Raw genomic sequence first — 20,733 nt, 5'->3', positions numbered from 1 at the left:
CTTGTGGTTGGCAAGAAGGAGAGAGGCAGGTTAATCTACAACAGATGGACAGAGACAACAGGACATAAAGAACTCTCTTGCCACAAATAAACATAATTTCACCCTTAACAAATAACTGAGAAACCCAGAGTCACGTTGAGTCTCCTGTTATATGTCTACATAAAATTTTTCAGTTAGCATCGTTTGCATTTTTTTTTTTTTTTTTTTCAGATTGCTAAGGGGGAATCTAATCTCATCTCAGTGTAATTTCCACAGGGATCTTAAAGACATTGCATTCACACACTTCCACACACAGTGCATAAGTCCGTCCGTCCGTCCACCCCCCCCACCCCCCCCCCCCACCCCCCCACCCCAATCGCTCTTTGTCTGTTTCTCGCTTTCACACCGTGCACAATATCTAATTTCAAATGGAAGAAGAATGATTTGAAAGGCTTTTATGTTGATTTTTCACGCCTGTGTCAAGTTGAAATGACATCACATAGTCCGCTGGGCTTCTCCCTTCGCCTGTGGAAATGGCCTTGCAAACTCATCAACCATCTCATCAGTGTCTATCAGTGAGAGTCACACTTACTAAGACTGCCTTGATCCCACAGAAAGGGTAGTGCAGACATGGGGGTGAACACATAAGCACATACACAGTGACCTATGATGGAAACAACACATCTGACTGGTCTCTAAATGCACATATGGTAAGTGTGGACATTTCACTGCGAAGGAAATGTCACTAAATAAGCCCTGTGATAAATGTAGTGGCACTAAGTAATGTGTGCATTTAAACAGCACACACGTCAGCTTCATTCAGTATTGTCAGGGGTTGTGCAGCTGAGCTGTGTGCCTGACTGACTGGTGCACATTCATACCCATTTCCATTCAGGCACGTGAGTGTGCAACATTGTGAAAGCCATTTTGGCTGTATGCAACCCCCAGCTTCTTCTGCTGGGGAGGGATTCTGTCATGCCTCCATTTTGCTCAAAATTGATTTAGACAATAATTACTAATGTGAAACGAAGAGGAAATTTACTAATCAATAATTTACGAACAGAAAATGTTTTGCAAGTGTGTGTCTGTTTGTCCTTGTGTTTGCTTTGTGTTTAAGCATATGTGTATGTTAGGTTTGTCTGTGTCTTATGACTGAACTGCCAACTTAGACAAAGATTATGACTGTGATGTGACCTGGGCTCAACTTTTGATTGCCGATGGCTGAGTCTGGGCCATGCGTGTGAGTTTGTGTGTGTGTGTGTGTGTGTGTTTTTCCTGTCTACCGCGCCCTGCACACAAATCTTTCCCTGAATCCAGAGATGAAGAGCCACTGGCACTGGCAGCCGACCTCTGAGCTGATAGGATGGGGTTAGGGGTTCTTTCCACGCGGATGGGCAAAAGCCACAGTGCATTGTGGGTACATGTTTTTCTCCCATGTCTGGACTACCCTGATAAGGCAAAAAGAGCTGGCTAAGGATCAGGGCAAGTAAAACCTCTGTCTTTTCCTCTCTCTTTCACAGCCTGTGTTTTTCACATTCATTAACATTTCTGACATGTCTCCCTCTCTTGTTCGCTGTCCTTTCCTGCTCTCAGGCTCTCTTACTAATCTCTCTGTTTTCTTGTTCTATTCCTGTTTTTCTCTGCTTGACATTGGACCTCTTCACTCCTTTGCCTTTTCTGACTTATCATCTCATTCTCTCAACTCATTATTGCCCTCTGTCCTCTCAGACCTCTCTCTAATTCTGTCTTCTGAAAATGGGATTCTCCCCCCCCCCCTTTCTTTCCACTATTGAAACGTTTCATCACCTTCCAGCTCTCAAGTCTTCCCTCCTGTTCTCTTTGGCTTTCTTTTACCTCTCCTCTCTAGCTGTCAGCCCACAGACATGTAAGACAAACACTGAGAAGTACGGACATGTGAGGTATCTGGAGGACTTGGGGGTGGTGGCCATTGAACACAATAGGGATGGAGGGTGCGCAGGGTATGAACTGGGACTGTAAATCTATGCACAATGTGATTTATTTTAGATTCAGGGTGTTACAATTTGAACATTTCTGAGGTGTAGCCATATAATTTTTCTTACTAGATGTGATTTGCAATAGAATAATCTTTTACACCAACCAAATAACCAAGTCAGATTTATTTTATTTGAATTATTATTTATCATCATTACATAAGTGATAAATTGCATGCTAAGGTTGCTTACGTGTATGAGAAAGTCTGAATATTTTTCATCAATGTAATTACTCAAAACAAGCATCTATAATTCCGCAAGTTAGTAGTGCCAAATATTTTGAATGACTAATCTTGTGTACTGTACAACTTCTCCCTCGCTGCCTCCATAAATGTGACTTCACCATGGTATATAAAGGCAATTGGTTAGATAGAGGTGACTTGTCAGCCATTCAGTCTGCAGCCTACACTTGGGGAGCACAATGAATTTGCACATAAATGTGGAATTGTTAAACACGGACTCACTATGTCTCTAATGATCAAATATTTGCCCATCCCTTGTATGAACCAAACATAAGTGCACAGAAGATGACTTTGATTGATGAAAAATAATGGATTTGAAAGGAACATGCACCTGAATTCAAACAATTAAGCATAGCTAATAAAAAAAACATGAAATAATCTGATCAAAGTTCAGATTCTTCTATCTGAAAACAATACACCGCTAAAATTAATTTGCACTATCTGAGTCAACCGTTCTTTACAATATCAGTCAGTCAGCACCTCACAGTGTGTGTTTTTGGCTTATAATCCTGACAGGTTTCCTCCTTCCTTGCGATATCAAACGTGTGACAACAGAGTCAGATCACACATTAACATGAAGCCTGACCACATGTTTCTGGCTCTTCGGGTGTGTGTCATGGTGACACATCTTGTGGTGAGGGCTAAGCGTAATTAAGCCAGGGACTGACTCCATCCAATGCTCTGCTACACCGCTACCATTTGACTGCAACTTTAATTGCTTTTCTTCCCCCAATTCCCACCTCGCTCGCCTGCCCCGTTCTATCAATCTATTCAATTCCATGGGGGAAAATGTCTCCATACAAACATGCAAATATGGGAGTGATAGAAGAGATAGTGCATGTGTGTGTGTACTACGTGTGTGTGTGTGTGTGTGTGTGTGTGTCAGCATGTGGGGGAACACCTGCAATCAAACATATATATATACATATATATACATATTTACGTATGCAGACTGGATGTGTAGTTTGCATCCTCATGAGCTGGAAATTAAATGACTCATGTGTGTTTCTCTCACCTGTGGTGCAGAGCTGTGAAGTGTGAGGTTTCCCCAAATAGCTACTCTCATTTACAGCCTCTCTGTGGTCTAGGCTTTCTTTGTCTGCCTCCCTTGGCAGCTGCTACTGTGAAGCATCTGACCCTCTTAACCAGACGCACGCTCACACACATACATCCACATACATAATAGACATACACTCCAGGACAGAAGGAAAGCTGGTTCTGCTGGAGTATGTGATGAGAACAGTCAAGGTCACAGGTTCAAAACATTGGGGTCTGCTCTAAAAACATACAACGTAAATATGTTCTCCTGGGGCAATGAGCAGAGCAAGATAAAAGCATACATGAAATGCCATCAGGGATGCAGGAAATGGACCAACACTGTGCATTACAGGCTTTTCACATGCCTCAGTATGTGTTACACACTGGTGAATCAAATGTGACCTCTGCTGATCGACAAGTAAAAAAAAAAGGGTTGTTTTTTCAGTTTCAACCCCGGTCCACTCAACCGTGCAATGTTTGTCTGTCCTCCTGACCCCTTGACTCTGACCTGAAGTAGGACTGTCAAAATTTATGCAAGATTGGTGGTGATCCCTGAAAAGAAACATGGAGGACAGAGCAACAAATGCAACAAGACAGAGAGCAAGCACAAAATCTGAAATAATGCACCATTTACATGCAACTTGATCCAGATCAATTTACACATTGTTGTACACAATCTGAATGAGACCTGGGTTTGCCAAACTAGAAAGCAACTCACTCTTTCTAGATCAACTTGGTGTCTGGTTTACACTTAGCTTGAAGCCAGTGTCTCATTTAATGTAATAGTTAATCAGTATAGTTAATAGGTTTATAGTTAGCTCAGATCAAGTCCTGATCTTTCTACACCTAGGTTACAAAAAAAATGATGACTTTTCTAATTTCACAGTTCGGGGGTCTCTTGGTGGCTGCAGGGCACAAAGCAGACACTTTCTTTGCTTATATGAAACTTGTAACTCCCAATCTGGTGTAAGTCACAGTGGTTAGTACATTGTTCTAATTAGCATATTAACGATTCAGGAGACAATCCAACCGAAATGACCCTTAAAGTCAAATGAATAAGACCAATATCACATTTGAACCAGCGCAATCTATTTAAACACAAGTGATTGAGCCACAGCACGAGATGTAATCTATTAAGAACCAAAAATGAGAAGCTGAGCAAGCAACTCTCATTCATGTTCTCAAGCTTGATACTTCGTTATGGCACTTATACAGGGGGAGGGCAATGTGCCGCTGTACCTCTCATCCTCGTGGAGTGACAGGGATAAAGCGTCATTACATAAGGTTGCTGGCAGGACTGGAGCTGGTGCTCAGCAGCACAGCACCTGCCAACAATCCCACAGAGCAATGGGCATGCATTCATCATTACACAGACTTCCTGTATCCTACTTTCTGTTTCTCTTTCCGTCTGCTCAATCATTAATTCATTTCTCCTCACTTGGCTATTTTCTTTCTTTTCTATCTATTATTGTTTCTTTTCTCTTTTTTTCTGCCTACCCCTGCATCATTCTCGCTCTCCCTCTTGCTCTCTGGGAAAGTGATGCATCCTACTTTCCTCCTGCCTTTTGGGATCAGGCAGAAAGGCATGGAGAGAGAGCAGCGCTGTCTAACTCTCTGGTTTTCCTCACAGAGTGTATAATCCTCTTGATGTTCTTGAGGGAGGCACAGTGTTTGAACATCCATGCTGAATGTATGTGTTGTGCAAAGTATCTAAGAACAGAAAGCAACGGTGAGGATGTATTTGCAGAAACATTTAAACTACAACTATATACAGTGATGTACAGGTGAAAGAATGTTTTGGTTATTTGAGCAAATGACAATTTAAGCTTTGTATTACATTTTCTGTACCTTCTGTGCAGACGTGGGAATAACCATTCACAACATTTCAAAATGAAATGCCAACAAGCTGTTCTGTCAAACAGTTATTTGTTTTTTTAGCAAACAAACACACACCATACAGTAACAACTTCTACAAATGATTCTGACTATACTTCACCTCATTCTGTATCTTTCCTGTGAAGTAAACCACAACCTGCTACCTATCTGGTCAGCCAGAGTAACCCTCATATTTCCTCCTGTGGAAACCTTTTCTTACTATGGCTGAGGTAGAAATTGGATTTTTATAGATACAGATTAATGTAGCATAACTGAGCTGTCTACTGTAGAAGAGGGTAAGAAAAAGATGAAAAGGAGTGAAGGGAAATCCTGCATAACCATAGGAGAATTTTCCAAAGAATTTTCCTCGGAGGCATAATAACAGTGCTACTTCAGAAACTGTGACTATATATAAAAAAAGACACTGACCACATAAGGAAATATTATGCAATAAATTTGGGGAAGACTCAAAATCTGACTTTTGGATGCAGAATGTTGCAGGACATTTAAAAGGCTGTGTGTGGAAACAATTTAGGAGAAGACTGCAGAGATAATTTTAGACTGACTGTTGTTAAAATTAAACTATGGAAGCCAATGTGGAGCACTGCTATAATAACCTCTTAGATGTAAAATGACAGTCATCCCTTCAGGGTAGGGGTTGTACAGTCTGAGATAGAAGTGTGACTGCTGTAAAAGAGATGGACTGGTTTGCCTGGGCTGATATGGCCACATATATATCAGACATATTGAACAGGAGGAGAGAGGGAGAGATGACATGGAGAGAAAAAAAAGGCAGGAAGAAAGTTGGGAGAAGGAGGGGGAGAGAGGAATCCAGAACTGAGAGCACGAGAAGGACTGAGAGATGGATGGAAGGACGAAAATAGCTCTGTGTGGCCATGCTGTTCACTTTCATTTTCCATGTCCCAATATCCAATTTACAGCCACACACACACACAGGCACATATGCACGCATACTCACACATCTCTCTCTAATGTCTCTCACATACACAATGCTACTCAAAATTACAAATACACACACACAGAGTTTCACAAATGCACATATAAAAGCACACAAACCTTCATGATAAAAATGGTCTATTCTCTCATTCTTTTACACCTCCACACTCACACGTTCTTTTTATCAGGCCTGTTCCCACCTCCATCCTGTATATCAACAGATGGTAAGTTGTACCTAGCAAGATACTGGGAACCAACTATATACTATATTTAAAGATAGGCCCACTTATGCATACGCATGTGCATGCACACACACAGATGCACACGCACTGACTGCAGATAGTAGAACTCCCCAGGGTGCTGTCCTATAGCTGTGCCATGAGATTTAGAGCTGTTCATCCCATTTAAAGGGGACAAAAGTTAGTTATAGATGGTAAGAGGCTGGGAGGAGATATAGAAATTAAGAGACAGAAGTGTAGAGATTAAGACTGAGATGCAGGGAAGGGAAGATGTAGAGGGAAACAGAAACGAGGGGGACAACTTGCACACACGAGGTCTTAACTCCCATGAGGCAAGTAGTGACACACAGAAATCCAGCTTATTTTTACCAGATTTAAAAACTGAGGCTTAATGTTACAGATGATCTTCAAGGACACTTCATGCCATTTATGAATCATGCGTGTGTGTGTGTGTGTGTGTGTGCATATGAATGCATGTGTGTATCATTTCAGCCGAGGAAAAAACCCTGCCTGCAGTGGGTGCAGACTCCTAATCCATTCCCTCCATTTTGCTGGAGAGGAAATTCACTTCTATTAAAAATATCATTACAACTCTAAGCCAGAGAGGAAGCAGGCTAATCACTCATGCGCAATAAAACAACATCGTCTCTCTGGTTTAACTGTTTTAGGTGCCTGCGTGTGTCTGGGTGTGTAAGTGTGTATACAGTATATGTGGCAGCATGCATATTTTAGTTTTGGGGTTCTTGTGTGTAAGCACTGTATTTGGATCCACAAGTGCAAGCACAGAGCAACATTTTGGAGAAGGCATGCAGGGGAACTAAAGCTGCCCCAGCATGATTTAAAATGCTAACACTCACAGCTAATGACCCAAGTGAGATCACTAACACTGAAACAATACGCTGTGTGAGTTGCACAAAATAGTGTTGGTAGGGAGAGGGATACAGAGTGAGAGACAGAGGCTGACAAAGAGCTAAAAACAGAGGGGAAGAGAGAGGCAAATTATTGTACAGCAATAATGGGAAGTGAAGCAGATAAACTAGAACAAAAAGTTACAGAAAGACAACATGTAATATAAACTAAGCATAAAAGGTAAGGAAATTTGTGTTTGGTAGATTATTTCTTTGTTGTAACAATGCTTCTTGGCAATAAATCTTATACCGTTGGAAAGCCTGTTTGTTTCCCTTTTAAATTGTGCCACGTTTGTAAGGAACATGCATTTGTGGGATGAGCAGCAGAGCTGAGTATGTGGGTTGCACCCATGAAAGATTAGCCAAATCTTCTCTGCCGATGCCAAACAGCTTTTTTTTTGCTGTTGACTCTTGTTTGGGGTTGTTTGGTGGATTGGATGATTGAAGTCTGAAGAAACAAGACATATTGGCAATTTAACAATTTATTCATTTAACAAACAGGAGCCCCAGTAGCATGTGGAAGAACCATACATACTCCTCCTCATTCTGGTCAACAGCCTGGTCACACACTACTGTGGGATGGCATCCCATTCTTCAACCAGCGTTTGTCACAAGTCAGCCAACGTGGTTGTTTTGGTCACTCTGGCACGAACAGCACGCCCAAGCTGATCCCACAAGTGTTCAATGGGGTTGAGGTCAGGACTGCTGGCACGCCACTCCATCCTCCCCACTCCCAAATTCTGGAGGTAGTCTCTAATAAACCCTCTGTGGGGGCGAGCATTGTCATCTTGGAGGATAGAGTTTGGTCCCAGACTGTGGAGATATATGATTGCCACTGGCTGCAGAACTTCATCTCGATATCTGTCTGCATTGAGATTGCCTCCAATGATGACTAGCCTCATTTTTCCAGTGAGGGAGATGCCATCATCACACTGCCTCCACCAAAATATGTTACTCTATCGGCGCAGCAATCACCAAGTCTTCTCCACACTTTGACCCTACGATCCAAGTGCCCTAACCAGAATCTGGACTCATCGCTGAACATAATGTTCCTCCACATGTTCAGGTTGCCAACTGAGTATGTGGGCGCAACCCACATACTCAGCTCTGCTGCTCATCCCACAAATGCATGTTCCTTACAAATGTGGCACCATTTAAAAGGGAAATAAACAGGCTTTCCAATGGTAAAAGTTTTATTGCCAAGAAGCATTGTTACAACAAAGAAATTATCTACCAACCAAACACAAATTTCCTTACTTTTGTGTCTATATATATATAGTGTGTGTGTGTGTGTGTGTGTGTGTGTGTGTGTGTGTGTGTAGCTCTGATTTTGTAAGCAATAACTGCTTAAGTATGGCCATGGTGATTCCTCCACAGGCGTATCCATGATGATGTTGTCACTGTGTGAGTATTGAGCATCACCCTTAGCTTTTTCACTTGCACTACACAAAGGTCAAGTGTGTGGTGTGGACTAGCTGACAAATGCATTACGCAGCAGACAGGATGAAAGAGAGAAGCAATGGTAAAATAAAAATAAAACAATTCTTCACATATGAATGTGGCTGAGGCTACTGCAAAATGTAGGTAAACTACTAGTTTAATTAGATGTTGTTCACTACTCTCCAACACTGTATGTGTGTGTGTGTGAGAGAGAGAGAGTGTGTTTGTGTGTGTGTTTGTGTTTGTGTGAGTGTGTGTGTGTGACAGTGCTGGGCAGCTGGACAACAGAACAACATCAGAGCTTAATTCTTTCCAAGTGCCAGAATTAAAAATAGATAAAACATTTGAACTATGGGAATTTTGTGGGTTGGCCGATCAGTTAATCCATTTCCATCTTTCCATCTGACCAAAACATCTTGAATAAGACATAATAACTGCAATCTGATAAAGTGAGATGAAATGAGATGTTTTCTGTATGAACATGTAGAACTGTTGGATCAAGACAGGGAGTGATAGACAGAGTTGAAGAGGGTACTAAAAGTGACACTGATAGTGGTGGATGGTGAAGCGGGGAGGAAACATGGAGAACAGATAGGAAGGTACAGATCAAGAGAGTGATCGAATGAGACGTTACTTAAGGCAGGGCAGTCAGAGACAGAGAGAGAGCACGCTCTGTTTCAGTGCTCTCAGATCAAAGCATTTTGTTAAAAGATTCTTCCTGTCATAAAGCATCTTATTCTCTTTCAACACTGCTCATATTATAAAAAACTTTTCTTCACTCCTCTTTGTTTGGCTGTCACACTGCAGCACCAGCCCCCCAACATGGCAGACAAGGTTCCAGAAACGCTTTTCATGGAGTTTAGATCATCAGAGCAAGCGCAACACACACTGTATCTTTGTGGAAAGAAACTTGTAAAAAAAAAAAAAAAAGACTTTCACTGTTCTGTTAAAATTCAATTCAAATTTTTACAATGATTAATGTGTACTTCACAGCTCTGTGAGGTAGAAACAACCATAAGTGCAGCCAACTCTAAAATGAAGGAATACAAACTAATAAAAAACACTTTTGTTTTTATTTGATGTCTTAAAATGATAAAGACCAAACTACTGTAACTGTTCATGCTACAAATACCACCGTGCGCAGCTCCAAATGTTTGATCTCCCTCAGTGTTGAGAAAAATATTAAACCAGCAATATGCAAAGAGTGAAAACAATTATATTCAATCTTCAGTCTGCCTTCTTTGTGTGATAAATGGCATCTCAATTTGAGCAACCAGGCAGGTTGGGCATGAAAGATAATAATTCTCTATAAAGTTTTTGAGCATTGAACTGGGTCAGCAACCAGTGCAATGCTAATATAAGCAATCAACCAGAGTATTGCCTTGCCTTTATAATAGGTTAATCTGAAAGAATTTATGCCATGTCTCAGCCTTTCATACGCACACACTCCAAGACACTACAACTACCAAGGCCATATCAATTATTCACAGGCTACCACATGCGCAGGTTTCCACAGACGTCTGAGGTTTAAACAGGTGAAACTCGATCAGTGCAGATTCTAATGTAATCTCATGTCACACTCTGTGTATTCAGTCTTGAGAGCACATGAACTGTTGTGCCATAACAGAAAATAACCACTATTATACATTTGCTATACATTAGTCTAGAAAGTCATTGGCAAAATAACTGATAATTGATGAAAATAACTGAAATGCAACCCTAGTCAATGACACTGACTGTGGTGAATAAAAAATTAAATCTGGCTGGGAACAGCTCTTATTCCAATATCACAGCTTATACTCTGCAGTCGCTGTCCATGGTACTGATTTTGAAACTTGGGCTAATCGGGCAGCATTTCCCCACACTGTCAAAGTAGCACTGATTGGCTGTCTGGCTTCAGTTCAACATGAACAACAGCTTGATTGATTACACACGCCTCAGTAACAATATGGCTGCAGCTCTCAGATGATTACAGAGCCTCTAATCTTAGTCTCCTGAGCTCAGGATGCAATTCCAATACTTAATACTCAATACCTCCCCTCACGCTCAGCATGCCTTTTCATTTTCTTAACAGGCCTGACAATTACAGAGTGTGATTAAATGGAAATGTATTGATTAGTGGATTATTGATTTATTATCTATTTTTGACCTATTGATTAGCTGTAAATTAGCTGGATCCAAAGGATCCATACATATATGAATATCCCATAATGTACTAAAGACAGTTGCAACCAGCCAATCCTGTTGCACATACAGATGTACACACAATCCAATGTCCTTTATGAAACAGCGGCATTCCCAATTCCAAGTAAGCTAACACTGTGTAACTTCTGTACTTTGATTTGAGTAAAAATTACTCAAAGACTGTCAAACTTCATGGAGTATTAAAGGAATATTGATGAGTAAACACAACACAAGTTTTACTGTGGGACTGTCAGTGATCCTCTTTCATGGCCAGGAGCAGTGATTTCAAGAAGTCTCTGCTGGTTGTCTGGCAACTTCACAGTTAGGCTAGCTGCTTCCCCTTATTTTGATTCTTTATGCTAAGCTTTGCTAACATGCTGCTGTCTCCAGCCTCATATTGACCAGACAAATGTGAGAGTGATATTGATCTTCTCATCTAACTCCCAAAATGTCAAACTACTCCTTTAATCCACTATGATATTGATACTCCTACTAAGGTCAAGAATTTGAACCACCTCAGTTGTGGAAAACAGCCCTTACTGGTTTTTCAACAAAATACAGCAGTTCTCAGCAATATATTTAAGTAAGGTCAAGTCATTGTGTCTACATCCCGAGGAAAGGTGATGGTAAAATACTTCAAAGGATAGGTTCTGCAATACTTCACACACATCAAATGCAACATGTAGGTTCAAAGAAATACTCGTATAAAGCTGCGCAATCCAACAGTCACAAACTACACGCACAGACCTTTGCACACACATACAATCCAAGCAATATATACATAAATGCACTCTATAAATTCAGCTGTAACTGCAACCTGTCACTAACAAGTCCCTACTTATCTGAAAATCACTAACATCGTCCCTGTACCCAAGACCTTAGCAATCACAACCCTGATTAATTACCAGCCGGTTGCTGTCACGTCAGTAATCATGAGGTGTTTTGAGAGACTGGTGCTGGCCCACATCAAGGACTGTATCCCTTCTGAGCTCAGCCAGCACCAGATCCACAGATGATGCAATCTCACAAGCACTTCAGACAGCTCTCACTCACCTTGAAAACCCAACAATTTACTCAAATTTGCAGACAACACGACAATAGAGGATCTCATATCCAACAATAATGAAGCAGTCCACAGGGAAGGGTCCAAACTCAACACAAAAAATCTAAAGAAATGATCATCAACTTCAGGCAAAAAAATTTTAGACCGAACTGTGCATCACGAGAAAAGAGGTGGAGCAAGTGGCCAGTTTCAAGTTCCTAGGAGTCCATGTATCAGAGGACCTGACACTGAGCCGGAATACCTCTCACCTGGTCAAGAAAGAGGGCAGCATGGTGGTGCCCCAGTCTTGGGGCCTTTCTGTGTGGACTTTGCATGTTCTCCCCATGTCTGTGTGGGTTCGGTCCGGGTACTCCGGCTTCCTCCTTCAGTCCAAAGACATGCACATTAGGTTAATTGGAAAATCTAAATTGCCCGTAGGTGTGAATGTGAGAGTGAATGGTTGTTTGTCTCTATATGTCAGCCCTGTTTAGGCTGGCATCCTGTCCAGGTGTACCCCGCCATGGATGGATGGTTAAGAAGGTCCACCAGTGCCTCTTTTTTCTGAGGACCCTGAGGTGCAACAAACTCCCCCAAAGCGTGCTGATAAACTTCTACCGCTGCACAATAGAGGGTAACCTGACATACTGATGTACAATCTGGTACTCCAGTTGCACTACAGCGGACAGGACAGACCTGCGACGGGTGGTAAAAAACGGCTCAGTGGATTGTCAGCTCTCCCCTCAAAAACCTGAGGGACATCCACTCCAGCCGCCTCCACAGAGTGGAGATATCTATCTATCTGTCCATCCATCCTAAGCCTGTATATAGTTTTCATAAAACATAGCCCTCCATCACCAGTATATTTCCCCCTGGCAGCTTACAAGTCAAAGGTCAGTGTTCAGAGTTCAAACTCTACTGCGAGTCATGGATGCTATGGCTCTGACTACAAGGTGGGAGCTGTGGGTAGATGGATGTGTGCCACTGATGTTTGTACACTAGCACGTGAGGAATTTCCACAGTGAAACCCAGAAGTGGTTTGTGAAATTATACATTTATTCTGATAACTGCAGGTCCTTTCAGCATTGATTCTCATAAATGATTCAGCAGCTGACTGGTAGGTACAAATATTCTGTATTATCTGTTGCATTAATTCAGAACAAATGCGTTTAGGAACCGAGTACAAAAAGCATGACAATACATTATTTCCTCAAGCTGGTTTTAGAGCTGCTTAAAGATTCAAATATTTTAGAAAGCATAAAAGACAAATTTGCAAACAGCTTGTTTCACTTCCCATGATGTTGTGTGGAAACGTGCCAAATAGTAAACATAAAATCTTTGTGTGCCCCAATAAAGGAACGAGGTGCTAATTGGTAGCTTATGTTCTCGTTTTTGGCTCATTAGTGAGATATTTTTTAATTGAAATCTCATAAATGCAGTATTTGCTGGTTAAGTGACACATAAAAACACAAGCTTTAAGACATATGATATTCACATACCAAAGAAGAAGAAGGAGCATGAGAAAAAGGGGAAAGGAAAGAAATCTTCCCTTAGGTGTGTGTGTGACAACATGTTTCCTCCGGTTTCCTTCAACACTCAAGTAGCATTTGTTGTCAACACATTGGGATCTGTCAGTACAGGTTGAAGTAAGACAGAAAAAGAGTGTGGTGTTTTTGAGAGAAAGAAGACTTTTCACTCTCTTCAGTACTGTACACATGCTGAATTTTTTTTGGTCAGGGTTAGGGTTTTTCAATGTGGCTTTGTAATTCATTGTCTTATTTGTAACCCTGTTGTTTGTTATAATGTTGTATCTTGTGTGTAAGTAATGTGTTGCGTAACGACAGATAAATAGCTATCATTCTGTAAGACATTACTGAGAGCAACATATCTGTCAGTTTATGTGCACATCCCCCGCTTTAATAAACTGAATAACAGCAAAATGCGCACAAAGATATGTGGATATTATAGATATCATTATCATACTAAATGGAAAGTTTAATCAGATAATTGGTTGTAATTGGAGCAGTTCCTGCTGTCCAAATATTAATAATTTATCAGAATGTGTAAGTGAAAAACATCTGTTGTGAAGAGCCTGAAAAAGAAAACTCTGTTGCAACACTTTGGCTGCTCCAATAATCACATTACATCTGATTATCAGTTCAAAACAGTAATGGGACATTTCATGGGCAGTATCATGTCAAACTGAACAGACTGAGTTAAACCGACAAAGTGATATAACATATGAATGTATTACACTCTTTAGTCAGAGAAAAAGACACGATACAGTAAGGTGCAGTACTGCTGGCTGCTGTTCTGGTGCAACACCCCCTCTCCGTAGAAATAGTACACATCAGTTTTGAGTTCTGGTCTCACATAATATTAACTATTATGGCATTTAAAGAATTTGTAATATATACAAAAAATGCACATTTATGTGTCCTTTTTAAAGTCACTTGGTTCCAACACAATCTTTATACTGAGATCTATTTATCTGTCTACCTTACTGTATCTACTGTTGATAAAAAAAAAATGGGTGGTGCCACCTATGGGCGATTGCATGTACTTTGCTCCTTGGTTATAATGTGCATTGTTGGAACTCACATAAAAAATAAAATATTTTTTATTAATGTAAGATTTCTGCATAACTTACATACATACATATTCACTCTTCACAGCTGAACTAGATGATATAAAGCACTGAAACAATGTATCTTTTTATGTAACACAAATTTTTATTTTCAGCATTACAGAGATATATTTATTTTTTTAGCAGTAGCATGCTGTCCCGCATGTATTTTGCATAAAATGGCGTGTTATCTATGCTTTATGATTACGGGAGGCAATTGAACAAAAGGAAAAGAGACGAAAATAGAGGAGATTGTAACAGAGAGAGAAAGAGGCAGAGAAAGACGACGAAAGAGAGAGAAAGACAGACAGGACACGACAGAAAAAAGACAGATGGTAGAGAAGGAGAGCAGAAAATTAAAGTCTTCATGAAGAGAAGCAAAGAAAGAGCTATCACTGTATTCATCGTGCTGCATGCAGCATTTTCTTTACACAGTTAGTACTGCACAGCATTGCAGAGGTACAGTATTAACTGATTTCCTCAGAGGGTGGGGAGCTGTGAAATAAAATTCCCCTAAAACTGATAGAGAAGAGGCAGTTCAGACAACTTAATGTAATGTGGTGATCAAAAGTGAGATATGAAAACACACACAAAAGGTGCAGTGTGAGACAGACTGTCATCCTAAAAAGCAAAAGACAAGACAAAGGTACGTGACTAAAGCAAACAGAATTTTGGTGAATGTGAAAGAGGTATTAAAGTTGCCAAGAGGGGATAAAAGAAGGGGGTTTTCAATTCCCAGTTCTGTGTCCACTATTGTTTCCCTGTTTCATATTTAATCCTGTTGAGTCTACACAAAATCTCAGGCTTCAGCTTGTAAAAATCTCAGCTGTCAACATTGCAAATATATAAGTATTATTATGTCATTAAAAGATTAAATGTATAATGATTTCAGGATCGAATTTACTGTCTGTCAGAGTGTGTCTCTGACAGACAGTAAATTCTGAAATGTATCTGCATTGTCAAACATTTCCAGTCAAGAGCACCTTTGAAAAGGTACAGATAAAAGGAGCACAAGGTTTCTGGATGGCTTTCTGGCTAGACAAACAGGATGAGAGCACATGGACCAGAGTAAGTATGCTTTCACTGCTTTTTTTTTTTTTAACGTGTCCTACTTCAAACCCCCATCCCCACCCCTCCCTCGTGTAATAGGGGCATTATTCTTCTAGGAAGTGGCACTTGACCAATTGCTTGCCATTTTAAAGGTCAGTAGGAAGCTGTTGTAATGAACTGAATTACTTGTTGAACACTTACGTCAGTACAAATTTGATTCCTTGTCTGTTTGGGATCATTAATAAAACTAGAGTTAGTGTAGCTCTGCCTCCTTTATAAACAAAAACTAATATTGGGTGGATACCTTTCACTAAAACACATCTGTTCTCTGTATAACTTGACAGGAAATCATCCTCACTAAATTGAACTTGTTCAAACACTAACACTGAAGTCTATTCACACTGACGGAAACAGACCGAAACATCTTTACACCAGGTTGCACTCAAGAACATTTTCCACACACACACGACAAATTTACTCAGTGTAAGCCTTAGATCCCTAATGGATAAGACACCAAACCGTCAAACGATCAATTCCACATCAATACTGTGAGCTACAGGCTTTTGTTGCTCTGAAAATGATATCCTCAAATCATTAATAAGTGAGCATGCTTCAGGTCTGTCTCAAGCATACACACAAGTATACACACTTAAGGATAATAAAGGTGGGTTAAGAAGATGGTGAAACTGGTAATAGGTTTTAATTGAGTGCATTGAATCATGACAGCAGGTTAGGTTGGTTGTGTATGTTTGCACTGTATAAGACATTGGATTAATCTCCATTACTGGTGAGCTACAAGGAGACCCATACAGTAAGTGCTTATATGATGTAGATGCTAACATTTCTTTGTGGGCTTTCCATGTTTACAATCTCAATTTTATATAAAACACAGACATTTCAGTTCTTATTAAATGTAATGTGTGAGCAGACCACACGGTTCAAATCATACGCTTACACACCGGTACTTGCAGTGTACATGTTTGCTGCAACATCAACTGTGCCTGCACCACTGCATTATAAATGCACATACTCACAGAAGAACATGTGCACAGCCACAAGCACACACCCACACACAAATACGCACACGCAATCTGTTGGACATATTTTCCTGCCCAAGGAAGACAGAAAACATCTCTGTCCGCCTATAAATTGTAGTTGCACTCAAATGTGCACACAAGCATAAGTATGCAGTTGGCAGCAGCTGGCAGGTAATAAGTTAGTGGGATATGGGAGGAAAGTGCTTGTCGTACAGAAATTTCCAACAATAATGACAGGGCTATTAGATTAATTTCACACTGACAGCCTGATGTCTCCCTAGGGGGAGTCACATACAGTAAACACAGTTTCCGGAACCATAATCATATGTAGTTTCACCCATGGTGCAGGTTCAGCAAAAATCCACCCTGAATGAAAATCCACACTATTTTTTCTAATATTTCACAACTAATTTTTACATCATTTGAGCTGAACAGCAAAGACAGCTCAGTGGTAGTAATGTTAATTCTGGAGCTGTCTTGTAAACAGTCCTTGGACAGGGGGAATATGGGATGGGCACATTTGAACCCATTTCTGTTTCGCAGCAGGGGACCCTCTATTCAATTAAAACTTATTTTGGTGTAGTCATGAGTCCACGCAGGGATTTATCACCTGGAAATCCAAAAAGTCTGACTGAAAGATATCATCTATTTAAATCTTGATGCTCAGCGATCCAACTCAAGGAGAAAATGGCATTAAAGTGAATCTAATTTGTGTATATTCACTTGGGATATGGATGGATAGATTTTTTTAGCTTTGCTTAATAAAATCACCTATAATTTAGAAATGCTGACTGGTGCAATTTAGGAGCTTTTTTTATTTTAAGATGGAATATACTCCATCATGTTCACGACACTTTGCGCTGCTTTAAAAGGTGTTATAAAACATACATCTATAGAAAATACTAACGAAACTGCATCCTCATGTTAAGATCTACAGTTAAGCACATGTGAGCGACTGCAGCATCCTGAGACATGTACACTTTCAGTGCACAAACAGATCCCACGCACATTTAATCAAGGATTACAATGATATTCATTTTGCCACGCTATACAAATGCAAATCCCTGACATGTGAGCCCAGGCACTCCGGTTGTGTGGTTCAACATCACAGCGACACTGTTCTGTGAGACACTTTGATAAAGCCAGATCAAAGGAAAGCGAGGAAGAGGCATTCAAGACCTCCAACAATAGCCCTCCTTGCAGAGTGCCTGTAACTGGCTTACAAAAGCACATGAATGAATAAAGATGAGGTTTTAGGTTACAAATGTCTGTAAACAAGCATATAAACGCTCTCTGGATTTACAGAGGCGATAAGACACATGCACAAATGCACCCACGCGGTCAGATACACGCACTCACATAGACAGCCATTCATGGACATTGCTCCGCTCAGGTGATGATGTGAAAAGGTCTGGTTTACCAACTTAACAAAATACACAGTCCAGCATGAGGCTTTACTTTGTGGTGCATTGCTGAATTCGTTTTAACACCTGTCCACTGGGATTTGGTCTTGCACATCGACATCTTCTTCAGTCTTCTCCAGCGTTTCCAATTTAACATTTCTCCTCACCCATGCCTACAAATCCTCTCTTCCCTTATATCCTGCCTCTGTCATTCACCATCTACCTGTCCCTTCCCCTCTCTTAGTCCTCACTCTCTTTAATGTCTACATTTCATGCTTTCACCTTCACCCTTTGTGTAACCCTCTTAACACTGAACCTTATAATCCACTGTCACTCTCTGATTTCTTTACATCTCTTGCTGTATGTTCTCTCTCCGCCTTCAATATTTTCTTGCTCTAAATCCTTCATAAATCTTTACTTTTTCTCTTTCAACACTTTCTTTACCACCGCTACTTCAGTTTCTCCACCCCCCTCTATGTGCGTCTCTCTAACATCATGCTCCCACTTCATCCCATCTCCATTTTTATCCTCTACTCTTCGCACATCCCCACACTTCGCAACCTTAATGCTCCCATCTCAGTGAGTTTTTTGATGCTGGCAGTTTTGCCACACTTATCTTCATTTTCAACTAAATCCTTCACCTATCTCTTCCTAATGCCTGCCTTACACCTAATGGGTTATTTGCCAAGTAAACTTGAAGGAAACCAGAGATGTGGCATAGCAGCTTCTCCAGCACTCATTTTGTATCCTCACACCTCTTTCACTTATCTTCCTTTGGAAAGCAGCAGCATAGCAGGAGGGCTGCCTGACATATTTTACGATGCATATTTTTTAGTTCATTCCCACTCTCTTGTTCCCAGTCTCCCTTCCCTGTTTTATTTTACCTTTAGCAGGCGTACAGATGGCAGGAAGGCTGCATGGCACAGTTTTCTGATGGTCCAGTTGAGTGGCCGTGGTGCATCCAGCTGGTTCATGGTGCCCACTCTTCACGGTGCAGCCACTGGTGCCTGGCGGCTTTTCCCGGCACCAGGATCAATGCTGCCCCACAAGGGGGGCAAAAATGGGAGAGGGTCTCCAACTCCGACTGCCGACAAGCACACAAGTCCCAGGGCATGACCCTCGACAGACAACCATCAACCGCTACCGCCACCACCACCGCCACCACCTTGAAGCCTTTACTTCCTCAAGCAGATGAAGCTCTCACCTGGGCAGCTCTCTGCCCCCTCTCCCCTTCTTCCCTGCCCTATTCTCCAACCCAGCCCACACAGATCCAAAGAGTTCGAGGCAAGCCAAACCTGGAGCACCAGGATCATCTGATTCCTCTTCCACCAGTAGCTGGAGTGTACTCAGCTCTGGCGCGAAAAAACCCACAGTGTAATATTTTTCCAAAAAACAGAGCAGAGCGCAGCAGTGCACAGCAGAGAAAAGAGCTTGTAAAGTGAGAGGGATGCAGGTAGATAAAATGAAAGAAGAGAGAAAGAGACAGAGAAGAGATGGAGATGTGACGAGAGGAGAGGCGAGCAGTGCAATGCAGTGCGGTATAGCGCAGAGGGCAGAGGAGAGGAAACGAGAGCAGCGCAGAGCGCATAAACGGAGCAGCCTGACAGGCAGCGGCTTAGATTTGAGGCTGCATGCACACTACTGTCTCCAAGATGAGAAAGAGGGGGAGAGAGAGAGAGAGAGAGACAGAGAAAGGATGGAGAGACACACAGAGAGAGATGGAGAGAGAGGGAGAGAGAGAGAGAATGGGAAACAAGAAAAAATCCAATACAATTGATAAACCAGCTGAAATTGAAACTCTGGGGATGCATGAGAGAAAGACTGCCTCTGCGCATGGGAAAAAAATAGGAGGGATAGAGAGAGATGGAGGGCGAGGGAAAGATGGAGAAAATGGGAAGAGATGTGATGAGGCACTGTATGGTGGTCAAAAGGGAAATGTGTGAAGCAGAGTCAAAGCTCCGTCTTATAGAGTGAATTCAGATGGAGCTTGAAGACGTAATCACATTAAACAACTTGGTGCCGTGGCAGTGGAGAGGAGTACGACCTACTTACCTATTTGCACATTAAAAAGCTCATAAGTGATTAAAAAAACCTAAAAACAGGACTGTTAATGTGACTTTCATAATGTATTCACTAATTTTAAATGCCCTTTAAATGCACTTCATTTTGCTGTATTAAGATGAATTTTAACTTCATTTTTCCTTCAACCTCTAAGATCCGCATGGCAATTTTTTACTGAATACATCACAAGTGTATTCAAATGTGACTGATTACAGAAGACAAATTATGAGCATTTCGCTGTCACTCTTGACTGATCAAATAAAAAATATCGGACTGTTCTACAGAAGAAATACAAACACATCTTTAACATCAGGCATTAGCAATTAATTGACAACATGAATTAATCAACTGCATTAGTCCTAATAAAATAAAAAGACTTCTCAATTTGATGTGACTTTAAAGGCAGATGAACAGTATAAAAGATGTTTGTGTGTATATGTATTTGAATCTTACAATATGTATGATTATACTGTAATAGTATGTATGGCACTGTAACAGCTACATATTTCTAGTTTTATGCTATATGTCCTTTCAGCACCTTAAGAACAAACACTTGCAGTCATCTCACTTAACACTAAGAATACTAGAAATACTAGTATATACACATACAGTATGTATAATATTTTTCATGTATTTCTACAAA

The 20,733-nt window shown here is 40.9% G+C and overlaps 1 protein-coding gene across 2 annotated transcripts in view; it reads right to left on the bottom strand.

Annotated features, from left to right (window-relative positions):
- The window catches only part of trpm3 (transient receptor potential cation channel, subfamily M, member 3), a 147,046-nt gene that overhangs the window by 92,164 nt on the left and 34,149 nt on the right, over positions 1-20,733 (bottom strand). The window contains exon 1 of one of the 2 annotated variants that reach the window (XM_071482593.1): positions 18,914-19,620. The exons of the other annotated variant lie outside the window; for it this stretch is intronic. Within the exon in view, the coding sequence (XP_071338694.1) occupies positions 18,914-19,003 (90 nt within the window). The 5' untranslated portion in view covers positions 19,004-19,620. Of the gene's footprint in view, positions 1-18,913; positions 19,621-20,733 lie in introns of those variants that run through there. 2 annotated transcript variants of the gene reach the window in all.

Source organism: Trachinotus anak, unplaced genomic scaffold (genome assembly GCF_046630095.1).
Source record: "Trachinotus anak isolate AG129_WGS33_773 ecotype Australia unplaced genomic scaffold, CSIRO_AGI_Tana_v1 ptg000008l, whole genome shotgun sequence".
NCBI classification, from domain to species: domain Eukaryota; kingdom Metazoa; phylum Chordata; class Actinopteri; order Carangiformes; family Carangidae; genus Trachinotus; species Trachinotus anak.
The sequence above is the reverse complement of the archived record's forward strand: the minus strand, read 5'-3'. Positions and strand labels throughout refer to the sequence as shown.